The 11,605-nt window shown below is 50.4% G+C and overlaps 4 protein-coding genes across 12 annotated transcripts; 3 read left to right on the top strand and 1 right to left on the bottom strand.

Annotated features, from left to right (window-relative positions):
- Positions 1 to 133: 133 nt before the first annotated feature.
- On the top strand, positions 134 to 1,906 carry FOXG_05539 (uncharacterized protein). 4 transcript variants are annotated; one of them, XM_018383909.1, is made up of 4 exons: positions 134 to 368; positions 427 to 582; positions 649 to 1,481; positions 1,538 to 1,906. In XM_018383909.1, the coding sequence occupies exons 3-4, from the start codon at positions 890 to 892 to the stop codon at positions 1,726 to 1,728; spliced, it is 783 nt and encodes a 260-aa protein (XP_018240915.1). In that variant the 5' UTR covers positions 134 to 368; positions 427 to 582; positions 649 to 889; the 3' UTR covers positions 1,729 to 1,906. The 4 variants fall into 4 exon arrangements, with proteins under 4 accessions (XP_018240915.1, XP_018240913.1, XP_018240914.1 ...); XM_018383907.1 differs by having other exon boundaries at positions 427 to 1,481; XM_018383908.1 differs by having other exon boundaries at positions 134 to 582.
- Positions 1,907 to 2,090: 184 nt separating this feature from the next.
- FOXG_05538 (uncharacterized protein) lies at positions 2,091 to 7,608 on the top strand. Of its 6 annotated transcripts, XM_018383902.1 has the most exons (5): positions 2,103 to 2,128; positions 2,185 to 4,046; positions 4,313 to 4,448; positions 5,344 to 5,562; positions 5,614 to 7,608. In XM_018383902.1, exons 2-5 carry the CDS (start codon positions 4,024 to 4,026, stop codon positions 7,270 to 7,272), a joined length of 2,037 nt encoding a protein of 678 aa, XP_018240907.1. In that variant the 5' UTR covers positions 2,103 to 2,128; positions 2,185 to 4,023; the 3' UTR covers positions 7,273 to 7,608. The 6 variants fall into 6 exon arrangements, with proteins under 6 accessions (XP_018240906.1, XP_018240905.1, XP_018240909.1 ...); XM_018383901.1 differs by having other exon boundaries at positions 2,091 to 4,046; XM_018383900.1 differs by having other exon boundaries at positions 2,091 to 4,046; positions 5,344 to 7,608.
- Positions 3,474 to 3,661, bottom strand: FOXG_19075 (uncharacterized protein; the record flags this gene model as incomplete). Its single annotated transcript, XM_018399256.1, has 2 exons — positions 3,474 to 3,551; positions 3,596 to 3,661. The coding sequence occupies 2 exons, from the start codon at positions 3,659 to 3,661 to the stop codon at positions 3,474 to 3,476; spliced, it is 144 nt and encodes a 47-aa protein (XP_018240911.1).
- Positions 7,609 to 7,706: 98 nt separating the features above from the next.
- FOXG_05537 (uncharacterized protein) lies at positions 7,707 to 10,594 on the top strand. Its single transcript, XM_018383899.1, has one exon. It carries the CDS (start codon positions 8,046 to 8,048, stop codon positions 9,978 to 9,980), a length of 1,935 nt encoding a protein of 644 aa, XP_018240904.1. The 5' UTR covers positions 7,707 to 8,045; the 3' UTR covers positions 9,981 to 10,594.
- Positions 10,595 to 11,605: the final 1,011 nt, after the last annotated feature.

Genomic DNA, 11,605 nt, shown 5'->3' with positions numbered 1-11,605 from the left:
GCACGAATGTTTCGTCTAATTGGTAATCCCGGCTAGCACGGCATTACAGGGTAGAGGCTTATGCCACATAATTAAAGAGGCCGCTTAAAAGGGCAATGAGATCAGTCTCCATATGGCTCAGCCTGGATCGTATAGTTGAGTACCCAGTTATTAACTCTGATTCAGCCCCGTAAATTGCGTAATGCAGTTGTGGTCTAACAGCTCTACATTTCCTTCCTTGTATCACTTAGACAAAGCATAGCCATGCCAGTGACTCGTTTGGTGTCAACATCGATATCAGTCGACGTCTTTCTCATTTTATAGCCACCTCTCTTTAAAGAATATCCCACCTTGAGGTCCTGTTGATGCGCTTGCAAACTAACAACATGGTACAACGGACTCACGATGGCGACAATCGCATTTAAGGGACTACACTAATTATATCAGGACTCACATGTTCCCCTAATACATAATAAAGGTACTCCGTAAGCTAGTCTTGATAGGTTGTGAAGCCTAGCTATTCGGCTGATGTTTTGCGCCAAACTACCAAAGCACCATCAGAAACCATGATGGCTTTCTTGTTACAGAACGCTGGACTCTGAAGTAAGCAATTTTAACTCATTCTTAGCCTGCAACCATGGATACTTTAGCCTAAGGTAGCTCGTCCAGATACACAATACTCACTATTCCCCGTTGACATCGGCCGAGATATAAACCTGAAAAGGAAACTCGGCGACCAAGACTCCGAAAAGGACAACAAAACATTAGAAACCAACATAAGGTGATCCTGAGCATAAATATCATGGAAGAAGACAGGTTCTCGATATTCAAGTCCAGTTTCATAATTCTGCCTATGGTGGTTCCGAATTACGTTGAATAGTTGCCGTCAATAACGTATCACACTGCCATCATGAAGACCACTTCCGCTGGATTCGTGTTCACGTCGGCTGTACTGGCTGGACTCGCTCATGCAATCGGTATGGCACCGCCGCCGCCTGTTGAGCTTGTGCAGGGCTTCGACTGGAAGGACCCCTTTGCTCTCAATGCCATGGCCTCATTCCGACCTACCTGCGAGGCCAAGGCTCAGTTTGAAGCTCTCGAGTACACCCTCAAAGACTTGATGGAACCTCCTCCCAAGGGGTTGAAGCCATGGTCGAAGGGCCTGAAGGCGGTCTTCGCTGATAAAGAATACCCTGGAGGGTGGCTGGGTCTCGATCCTCACCTTAATGGCCGAAGTCTGCTGCTGATGAACTACGATCAAATGCCTCTCCTGGTTCGCAGGTGGATTGAACAACAGGAACGGACTAATGGGAAGGGGAAGGCCCTCTTTGCCGTTCTTGAGAAGCCAAAGAACGATGAGGATGAGATCGAGAAAGTTGTTCAGTTCCCTGAAGCTGACAAGATCGATCGCGACAATGACAAGGACAAGGTTGCCATATTCGCACCTGGCGCCTTGTATGGGATCCTTCCTCTGTGGACGGCAGGGACAAGTAAATGCGAGGGTATGCCACCAGATTCAGCCAATCGATTGAAACAGTTGCTTACACTGAAATAACAGATCAATTTGTCGACCTGAGCAAGTATAAGCCCAGGCCTTCAGATGGCGGGGTTGTTGGTTGGGTTATGCATACTGAACCCCAGAACTATAAGACGAAACTCGACATCAAAGTCCAGGCACTGAAGACGAAGGAAGTCAGGAGTGGTCAAGAACAAGGCCAGGCAAAGTCTGCATCAAGAGAGGAGCTGTAGGGTAGACGTGGCTGAATATCTTTCCATGCTCAATGTTGAAATGACTTGACTGCAAACTCGTCAGTGCCCACTCACTTGATGTGGACGCTTTTGTGATCTTCTTCTGTAGCCAAATAATATTAGTAAATAGAGGGATAACTGCATAAAGGGTCTTGTGCCTGTACTTGATGAACACCCATTTGCATTTGGCCTTGTGCATGTGGGAGGGGCAGAGGGGTATTCATCTCCAAAAATAAACATAAAAAGCCAATACCAGCCTAACTATCGGGTAGGCGTCAAGGTTTGTCTGTTCCTGCCTGGTCTTGGAGGTAGATGCCATAGATAAGGTATCATGCTGAGAGAGCACGATATTCACCTGTCATCATACCTATCCTCAGGTATCCTTCGAAGAAAAAACCCAGTGGGATCTCTCCATTGACCGCTGTTCTGATCTACGACTCATATGTACCTATGCAGGGACGAATGATCCTGGTTTGGTGCGCTGGGCACCGATTATTCCTTCCGCGCACACCGCCTTTGGTGTTGTGTGTTTGATCGGATCGACACCAGCTTCACGATGCAGGATTGAGTTGTCATGATATGGGTCTGTTTGTCATGAAGAGTCATTCAACTAATGCAGGAGGTTGCGGTGGCCATCGTATGAGAGGCCATGCAAAGGAAAATTCTTCCAGGCGAACAAGAAAGACACATCATGCTTCAGGTTTATCACAGCGGCGAGCCATTGAACTCGAATGAGGCTTTGCGACATGTATCAATGCGATTTCTTCACCAACCTCTTCACGAGGAATTCGCATCCAGCCTAACGTTGGAAAGCCCCATCGTTGTTCATGACGAGGTCTAGGCCGGGCACTCGTGGCAATGCGACCTTGCTAAGCTACCCCAGCATTGCATCCAATAGCTTCCGGTGACAACGGAGCGTACAGTACGTGCAACTTTTCAAAATTGCGTTATATCTGAGAGGGCAGTTTCACGGTTTTGAAGAGCATGCGATGTATGGTGATCAGAGAATATTCAACCGTCGTCAGCCACTATCACCGTGTTGATGTGCAGCGTGCTGCTTGATGTCCCGGATGCGGTTCGTTGCAGAAGTGAAGAAACCCACTAGCCAACCCGACCGCCAACAAATGCCATGACACAGTTTACATGTCGTCAGAGAAGTCCCCACAGCTCTCGAACTGCAGCTACATGCCCACTCTGCAGATGCAAGACTGCAGGTTGAGTACTTGTCATGGATCATTCCGAATGGGTACTTAGACTACCTGAACACTGCGCATTGGACTATCTTGAAAATCAGCATCAGAGTCAAGATCGAAAACATATTCAGTTGAAATGGAAAACGTGAGATGATACTGTCAACAACGACACGAAATGCCAGTGACAAAGGTATTTCCTCGTCAGCTACACCAAAACTGGAGGCTGGGTGACGAGAACAGCCTTACCGTTTGTCACATCAGATCCATATGCGTTGTACATACATACAGGAGCAGGATCCGTACCTAGGTACTGAGCTTGGCTGATCCATCGAGACGCGCTCATGCCCAGGGAATCACAAGCTTTTTTTGATACCTGATAACAGCCTCAATTGTCTTAACTTTCCGACTCGGGCTGCGACTCATCTCTTCTTGCCGCTGCCTCTGTTCTACTACTGACTCTGTTGCAACTCCTCCTCTTGTTGCGCATCACCATCGATTTTGCTGGACAAAACCCAAATCAAACCCCCACGTGCTCGTCTTTTGCTTCTTTCATCAATCCTCGTCCTCGTCCTCGTCCTCGTCCTCATCCTCATCCTCATCCTCATTACCTATCTTTCCCGCTTTCGCAGACTCCTTCTATGAGCTTCTCTTATCTTCCTCACCATAAAACCAACCTTCTCACCGTATCTAGTCTGCGTATCATCGCAATATTTGCCTTGTTCTGCATCCGGCGAAGCCATCCTCTCAAACCGCTTATAACCAATCCCTGCATCGATCGGTCCGGTCGAAGCGGTCTCAGCGCTCTCGATTTGTACCGTCTGTACCTTTTTCTCGTGTCGCTGGTACTCCCCCGTAGCCGCCAACAATCTTTAATTTCGCTCCAGTCCCCCCCAGCCTCGACCAACGCCAAACCGGACTTGTCCTGGTCTCTGCCCGTCCCATCAACGACTTGGACCTGGCTCTTTTCCCAACCCAACATCTCTCCCACAAACAAACAAAATCTCACTTTACTTCTATACGCATTAAAGTTATTAACTCACTGCTACATTCTCTCGATCCCCTTGCGCAGATTCCACCACCGATTATAACCCAGATTCCAGTCATGGGCAGCTTCACTTTCAAGTGGTAAGTTGCAATTTGATACGTTGCTGTGCTATGTTGCGTTGCGCTGCGCTGCCCCGACGAATTCGTCGCGATAGCTTCGACAGTGTTCCGAGTCGCACTTTGCCTGCCTCAGCACGAGACAAGTCAATTGAGCTCTGTCTAAAGAGTTCACCTTGTCCCATGCATGCGCCTCTTGAGACTGCTTCATATTGCAGACTAGCTGCTGCAGACCGCGACAGCTTTATCCATGTCTGAGACACCCGACACTGACCCCAAATTTTCTATAGGGAGCATCCCGCCGACGAGGTCTACGTGACGGGTACATTCGACAACTGGACCAAGAGCGTTCAGCTCGAGAAGGAGGGCAATGTTTTCTCCAAGACAGTCGACCTGAAGGAGCCCGAGGGCAAGATTTACTACAAGGTGCGTCAGCGAGCCTCGACCCGCAATCCCAACAGCATCTCTCCTTTTCGACATTCAATTTGCATTTGGCACTGGTTTGGTACAACACAAATTCTGCCCTCTTCGCCAGCATTGAAGAGAAACATTCGCAGTTCTTGAGTCATATACAGATGGCGGGGAGAACCATTGGCATCAACAGCCTATCCTGCGCGTTTGCTTCTCCGTATTGCTCGAACAAGATGGACGAATAGCTGTCATGGCCGTGCCGCCCAGGAACCCGTGCTTTTGCGCCCATCGCTATCGCAATCTGCAGGGCTTTTTAAGCCTAAAGAGCTTGGAGGCGCAAGAGCGGTGGCTGCCGTAATCCCAGCCCCCTGCCCATGGTTTTTTTTTCTTGCAAGTTTGCTTCGCTGCCAGGATCGGGGTCTGAACCCCTGGTTCATTTCCCTGCCTGTCATGTCATGGGTTCTCTGCGGCCCATTAGCATCTCGCACCAGTCCCCAACCAAAACCCCCCCGCCGTTTAGTATGACGCAAGGCGACCACGATCGCGACAGTTCTGGAATGGAGTTAGTGAGCGGAGAGCGGTGGAAAGTCCGCTACACACAGCCCATGTCAAGTCTCTGCCTGGTCATACCAGTAGAATTATGTGGCGTCAGGCGACGATGTTGCGTCGCGCAGGGACAAAGTTCCCTCGTACTGCCAAGGCGTCTTCAAGTCAGCGCTTGATTTGCTTGCGCGCTAGTGTGCCTGCGTTGCCGACCCGCTCTTGCTCTCAGCTCCCTCCTCCCCTTCGTCATCGCACCAGCTCATTAAACTCACTTTATCCCCTCTTTTGAACCCAATTGCTGTTCCTACACTCCTACACATTTGTCGCAAACACTGTAAAGTCCGTCGCTCACCAGCATTCTATCTAGTTCATCGTCGACGGTAACTGGATCATCAATCAATCAGCTCCCAACGAGCCTGATCTCGAGGGTAACGTCAACAACTTCATCACTCCCGATCAACTGAACACCGAAACCCCTGGCGCCGCTATACTCAACACTGTGACTCCTTCGTCTACAACCGCTGCGATGGCTGCCGAACAACCTATTGAGAACAAACCCACAGAGGAGAAGACGCTGGGTGATAAGGTAACTAGCGACAATGCTGCTACTGATGGCAATATACTGACTTCCGAGAAGCCTACCCAAGACGAGAAACTGCCCCTCGAGACCCCTTCTGACATTCCTGGTGGCTTTCCCGCTACACCTGCCAACGAGCTCGACACGACCATTGGCATCAACCCTCTGCCCGCTTCTGAGGGCGCCGGAAACCCTATCAAGCTAGAGCCTGGCGAGAAGATCCCCGAATCCATCACCGCTCAAAACACCGACAAATACGTCAAGCTCGACAAGGAATCATACGAGAAGAGCGACGCTCTCCCTGGCATTGAGACCGAGCTCCCCCCCGTATCTTCCAATACTATTCCCGAATCCAGTCTGCCCATTATCGGCGCACAGGATGTTGTCATTAACTCCGCTGCTCCCACAGCTACTACTGCCGGCCTTGCCGCCGAGGTTCCCCTCGAATCCAACGGTGCTTTCGTCCCCGAGGTTGTAAGAGAGAGCCAGGAGAAGGCTGGCGCTGTTACTGAGGCCAGCACCGACCCTACGGAAGTCAAGGAAAAGACCATGGTTGAGGAAGAGCTCAAGGGAACTGTGCCCGAGGCACCCGCTACCTCAGTAGGAACCGCTGGTGTTGGTACCGAGAAGTCTGAGAACACGCCGGACACTAGCCTCGCCGCTCTGGCTGCTACTGCCGGTGGTGCTGTGATTGCTGCTGGTCTGGCTGCCAAGGAGACAGTGGAGGAGAAGGCCAGCCCTGCGCTTAACAGCGCTGCTGACGCCATTACCGATACTGCCAACAAAAACTTACCCGATTCCGTCAAAGAGCAGCTTCCTGTTGCAGCCCAAGAGACCCTGGCCGCCAAGAACGAGGAGCAGATTCGACAGGAAGTCTCCCCTGAGGTCCCCGCCGAGGTCAAGGAATCTCTTGTCGAGGCCGGCAAGTCACCTGAAGCAGCTGCTAATACTGCCGCTGTTGAGGATAAGAAGGAGGTAGAGAATGAGCTTCTCAAGGAGGTCAAGCCTGTCACTGGCATTTATGATTCTGTTGTTGAGCAACCCAAAGAGGAACCAAAGCAGGTCTCCCCTGAGGTTCCTGTCGAGGTGAAGGACTCCATTGCGGAGGCTGGCAAGAGTCCCGAAGCTGCTGCCAACACTGAGGCCGTCGAGGAAAAGAAGCTCGTTGAAGCTGAGCTTCTCAAGGAGGTTAAGCCTGCTGCGACCATCGATGAGACCGCCAAGGTTGCTCCTGAAGTCCCCACCGAAGTCAAGGAGTCCATCGTGGAGGCTGGCGAGCGCCCTGAGGCTGCTGCTAGCGCAGAAGCTGTTGAGAACAAAAAGGAGGTCGAAGCTCAGCTTCTCAAAGAGGCCGAGCCTGTTCCTGCTGTTGACGAGGTCAAGCCTCAGGAGACTGAGTCTGCTGTTCCCGCTGTTGCTGCCCCTGTTGCTGCTCCTCTTGAGACAAAGGCTGTGGAAGCCAAGCCTGATGCTGAGCCTGTGACTAAGCCCGAGGAGCCCAAGGCCGAGGCTAAGACAGAAACCCCGGCCGTTGGTAACGGCAGCTCAGCAACCGGTAACGGCACTACAGCAACTGGAAATGGCGCCAAGGCTACAGAGACCAAGGCCACCACACCAGCCAACGGGAGCAGCTCGACAGCCAATGGTGAAAAGAAGAAGAAGCACAACCGACTCAGCTCAATCTTCAGCAAGATCAAGCATAAGCTTTCCGACAAATAGATGAGAGAATGAGGCAACTTAGCTAATGTCGCAACGTTGTGGGGTCAGACACGTCTCATGGATTTTTGTTTTCTTGCGGTTGGTGTCTTCGTTTATCAATGATTCCCCTGGATCCATGAGTAAGAGGAGAGTGGTCGAGATCGCTGGAGGCGTGGATCTCTGTCATATACCTAATTCATAGTCAGTTTTATGTGCATGCTTTTGATTGATACCGGGCTTCATGTATGATAGCTTCTGATAGGTCAAAAGAAGGATATCGTTTTTGGATAAATCTATGTGAAGCTCTTGTAGTCTAAAGTCATTCGCAGTCATGTCAAAATCACGTTATCTCATGCCATTGTCACTGAAGGTCATGTGATATCCATTCGCCCATTGGATGACTAACTGTGCTCGTTATGTCAGCTTCCAACAGAAGCCGGTAACGCCATTCCCCTGCGCCGCCTAGCCGTCAACTCCGTCACGATTTGCCCCGCCAGTGACTCGCTCGATCCACCTCGATCCTCCATCCATCAACGGGGTCCGTCCCAGCTGGACCCCTTCGTGAACCTCATTTGACTCTTTCCATCTCAATTACCTTCATAACACCACCTTGGGTTTATCCTATATCTCTCCAACAACACTCATTTCTCGGAATCACAACCCGTTGACGGTACCCTTGTCCCACTTGTATGTCATCCCAACCATTGGGGACAGAGCGCAATCCATCGCACGATTGACCAATCCTTTGTCTCGCCGACGACGGTTAGAGTCGCCCAGAAACCTTCGTTACGAAAATGAGCTCCTCTAGCTCGAACGTGGGAAAAACTGCCCCTGCACCGTCTAGTTCCACAGCCATTCAAGCAGCCCCGGCATCCTCGAGCTTCGAATCGTCTCGTCGCCCATCACAGGCCGGCTCCTCGAACCCGCAATCGATGCCTCGCAAGTCACAGGGCGCCCGTAAACAACACCGGAGTCAGCGGCGACCTGGACTCGGTGACAGGTCAAATACTGGCCCAGATGACGAAGATGCCATGGCCGAACTAAGGGCCTTCAGAAATCCCAACAGCAGGCGGGGCCAAACTTCAATTACCCATCTACTCAACTACTCAATGCCACGCCCGGTACAGGATCATCATGCACATTCGAGATCTTATCGCAGAACTCCAACATGGGGACCAGGCTCCGGTTATCATGCAAGCGACAAGGCTCGATACGTTCATGCCAACTACCGATTCATCCTCTCACCAGAAGGCACATACAACAAGCAAGCCACAGATGCCGACACACACCTAGATTGGTCTCTTGTCATGCAAATCATTGCTTCAAGCGAGTCGCAGGGTTCATCATGCCCCATCTGTCTTTCAGAGCCTGTGGCGCCTCGCATGGCAAAATGCGGTCACATCTTTTGTCTACCCTGCCTCATTCGGTTTATGAACTCAATTTCGAGTGAAGATGAAACGAAGGGTCGCGGACCCAGGTGGAAAAAATGTCCCATTTGCGAAGATTCTATCTATATGCAAGATGTTCGGCCTGTAAGATTTTATGCTGGACAAGAAAGTCCTTTTCCCCGGATTGGTGACGACGTCGTACTGCGGTTAATGGCACGGAATGCAAATTCGACGATGGCCCTTCCACGAGAGAGTGGTGCCGAGGCGCTGTACGCACAGGATGACATTCCTTGGCACTTTGCTGCCAATGTTTTAGACTACGCTCGCATGATGAAAGGTACAGCTGATTATATGACAGCCCAGTTTGACGAGGAGATTGCTTCGCTGGGTCAACAAGCTAAGGAGGACGAGACCCTTTTCGGACAGACTGATGAATGGTCCCAGAAGGCGATTCGGGCTATCACAGTCGCGAAAGAGAAACTGGCTGATCTTCAGGTTGCTGCAAGCCCAGCCACGTCGGCTCAACCCTCTTCGGATGCCGACTTCTATTTTTACAGCTCCCCACCTCACCTATATCTCTCACCATTGGATATCCGCATCCTGAAGACCAAGTATGGCTCTTTTTCCTCGTTTCCTTCCACGCTACTCCCCCGCGTCGAGCATATCTCCACTGGCCATGTGGTTGATGACACAATGCGGCGAAGAGCAAAATATCTTGGCCATCTTCCCCGTGGATGTGTTGTGAATTTTCTGGAGTGTGATTGGACCGACATCGTACCAGAAGAGACACTGGAATCGTTCGCAGGCGACATTGAGCGGAGACGGAGACGTAACCGTGACAAAGAGACACAGGAAGAACGGGAGCGTCTGCAAGCAGAGCGGCTTGAAGCCGCGAATCTGCGTAAGACTACTGGATATCAGAGGCTTCCTGAGCCGTTAGAGGAGGATATGGCGCCTCGAATGGACATGGAGGATTTCCAACCATTGAGCGGGCACTCAGGCACCACGCCCCCGGATCCCCGACCAGGATTCGAGACATTAGCTGAAATGTCGACCAGCCCCTCAACACAAAGGACAGTTTGGGGCACAAGAGCAATTAATGGATCGCCCGAGATAACATCTGCACAACCCTTGAACGCCAATGACGGGTGGCTCAGAGATGAGGATCTGTTTGATACGACCGATCTAGCAATGCAGATACAGGCTATTGAAGCCGCGGAGAGTAGTGTTAGTTCAAATACTGCTGCTGGAGTAGGAGGAATCAGTAGTAGTGCTGGGGGTAAGAAGAAGAAGAAACAGAAAATCACACTCATGAGCACTGGTGGCCGGAGAGGTAACTAGGATCATTGTTCTTGCTTTCAATCTGAACTTGTCTGAGGTCAATGGGTTCTTATGGCGTACCATAATGGATTTGTCTTTTATCATTCTAGGGAAGTAAGAGAAGAAGTTAGGTATCGATACCAAATAGATTTTCCCAACATGTTATGATGCTTCCATCAAAAGCTTGGCAAAACAACCATCAACCAACACGTACGTGAGTTGTATTCATAACAGATGTGGGACAATTTGGGGATCATCTCATGATTTGCCGACCAACTCACTCATATGCCTCATATGCCTCATCTGCTCATCTGCCAGTCTTGCCAGTCTAATGTCTGCACCCAATGCCGATCAAAACTTCATTCGCAACATGAAACTCGGCATGGCTAGTTTGAGAGCTGATAGGGCGTGATCAGCGTAGGAGACCAAGCAGTATCGTCATAGTCGCTGGAGCAATTTCTCCACACAAGATCGACTAGACGCGGAATTGCCGACGACCGCAAACTTAAAGTCTAAGGGTTTTCGGTACATAAACAAAACTGGGTGATCGCATACACTCAGGGCTATTCGGCATATATATGTTGCAACCGCAGGTGCTGAAAGGTCTCGAAGTACTCTGTAGACCGGAACGAAACGTGCCGCTTAAGCGCTTGTAACTTGTAAGCAAGTGTCAAAGGGCTGGGCAGTTTCGTATTCCGTTTACGAGGTGCAACGCAACTCGATAGTTGGAAGTCTGTCATGCCAAGGATACGGGCTGACCTATCAAAATGCAGCTCTGGTGTGGCGTCCTTTACCCACGCAGAGCCTCGATTTCCTCGATAAAGGGCTGTGCCGGACGGGAGAGTTCGAATGTTGAAACCATACTATTCGTCAAGGCGTTGCGTTGGTAGATTGTCTAGCAAATCATGCTTCACTCAGGATCAAAGATTGCAAAGCCAACCGGAGTGTACTTCAGGACTTGCGGTACGTATTCGCTTGACCTTCTGGAATAGGCACGCCGATTTGATGGTTAGCGGATTTCTTGTCATTGGATAACTGGTAGCCACCCTCCTTCGCAGCCAAGCAACCCCCAGTACATGTACATGTGCGTGCATTGAAGTTACAGGAATTGGCGGTATTATGTTAGTAGTCATGGCTCCAATCTTTGCCCCTACCAACACGATCAAGAGTGTTGTTAGTAGATCTTTTGCTGTAAGTGTCCCAAAGACCTAAATCAGGGGCCGGAATGAAAAGGACTGAGATGAAATTGGGAGGGAGCCAATTCTCCATTCCCGTCCTGTAAGGTGTTTATTATTTGATATGATGTATCCGTACATCCATCCATATTAGCGGGAATGAGCGGGGTACTAGGAGCTGGACCTAATTGATCAGGGGCCGAGGGGTTAGATGTTGAAATTACAGAGCCCAGCGCCGGGAATAGCGACAACAGATATAGTACGGAGTAGTCAGTGTTGTTGTTGATGCATTGCAACAAGACTTCGGTAGACTGGCCAAAACTTCACGTGAGTGCTGCGCCAAGAAGAGACATATCGTTGTCAGTGAGCGGACTATCGGTGACCCCGCCATCGAAATCGAATGCCGTCTTGCCGTCTCTTACGATTCTACCAATCCAAGACCTGAACAATTGGGAAACCCGTACTCTTTTG

This window comes from Fusarium oxysporum, chromosome 7 (assembly GCF_000149955.1).
Source record: "Fusarium oxysporum f. sp. lycopersici 4287 chromosome 7, whole genome shotgun sequence".
NCBI classification, from domain to species: Eukaryota; Fungi; Ascomycota; class Sordariomycetes; order Hypocreales; family Nectriaceae; genus Fusarium; species Fusarium oxysporum.
The sequence above is the reverse complement of the archived record's forward strand: the minus strand, read 5'-3'. Positions and strand labels throughout refer to the sequence as shown.

What these genes read in the sequence shown, in the direction of transcription:
- FOXG_05539 (XM_018383909.1), top strand. Translation starts at nt 890, where the DNA reads ATGAAGACCACTTCCGCTGGATTCGTGTTCACGTCGGCTGTACTGGCT. An exon ending in AGGGACAAGTAAATGCGAGG is followed by an intron (nt 1,482 to 1,537) that starts GTATGCCACCAG and finishes CTGAAATAACAG; the next exon opens with ATCAATTTGTCGACCTGAGC.
- FOXG_05538 (XM_018383900.1), top strand. Translation starts at nt 4,024, where the DNA reads ATGGGCAGCTTCACTTTCAAGTG. An exon ending in GGCAGCTTCACTTTCAAGTG is followed by an intron (nt 4,047 to 4,312) that starts GTAAGTTGCAAT and finishes AATTTTCTATAG; the next exon opens with GGAGCATCCCGCCGACGAGG. An exon ending in AGGGCAAGATTTACTACAAG is followed by an intron (nt 4,449 to 5,343) that starts GTGCGTCAGCGA and finishes CATTCTATCTAG; the next exon opens with TTCATCGTCGACGGTAACTG.
- FOXG_05537 (XM_018383899.1), top strand. Translation starts at nt 8,046, where the DNA reads ATGAGCTCCTCTAGCTCGAACGTGGGAAAAACTGCCCCTGCACCGTCT.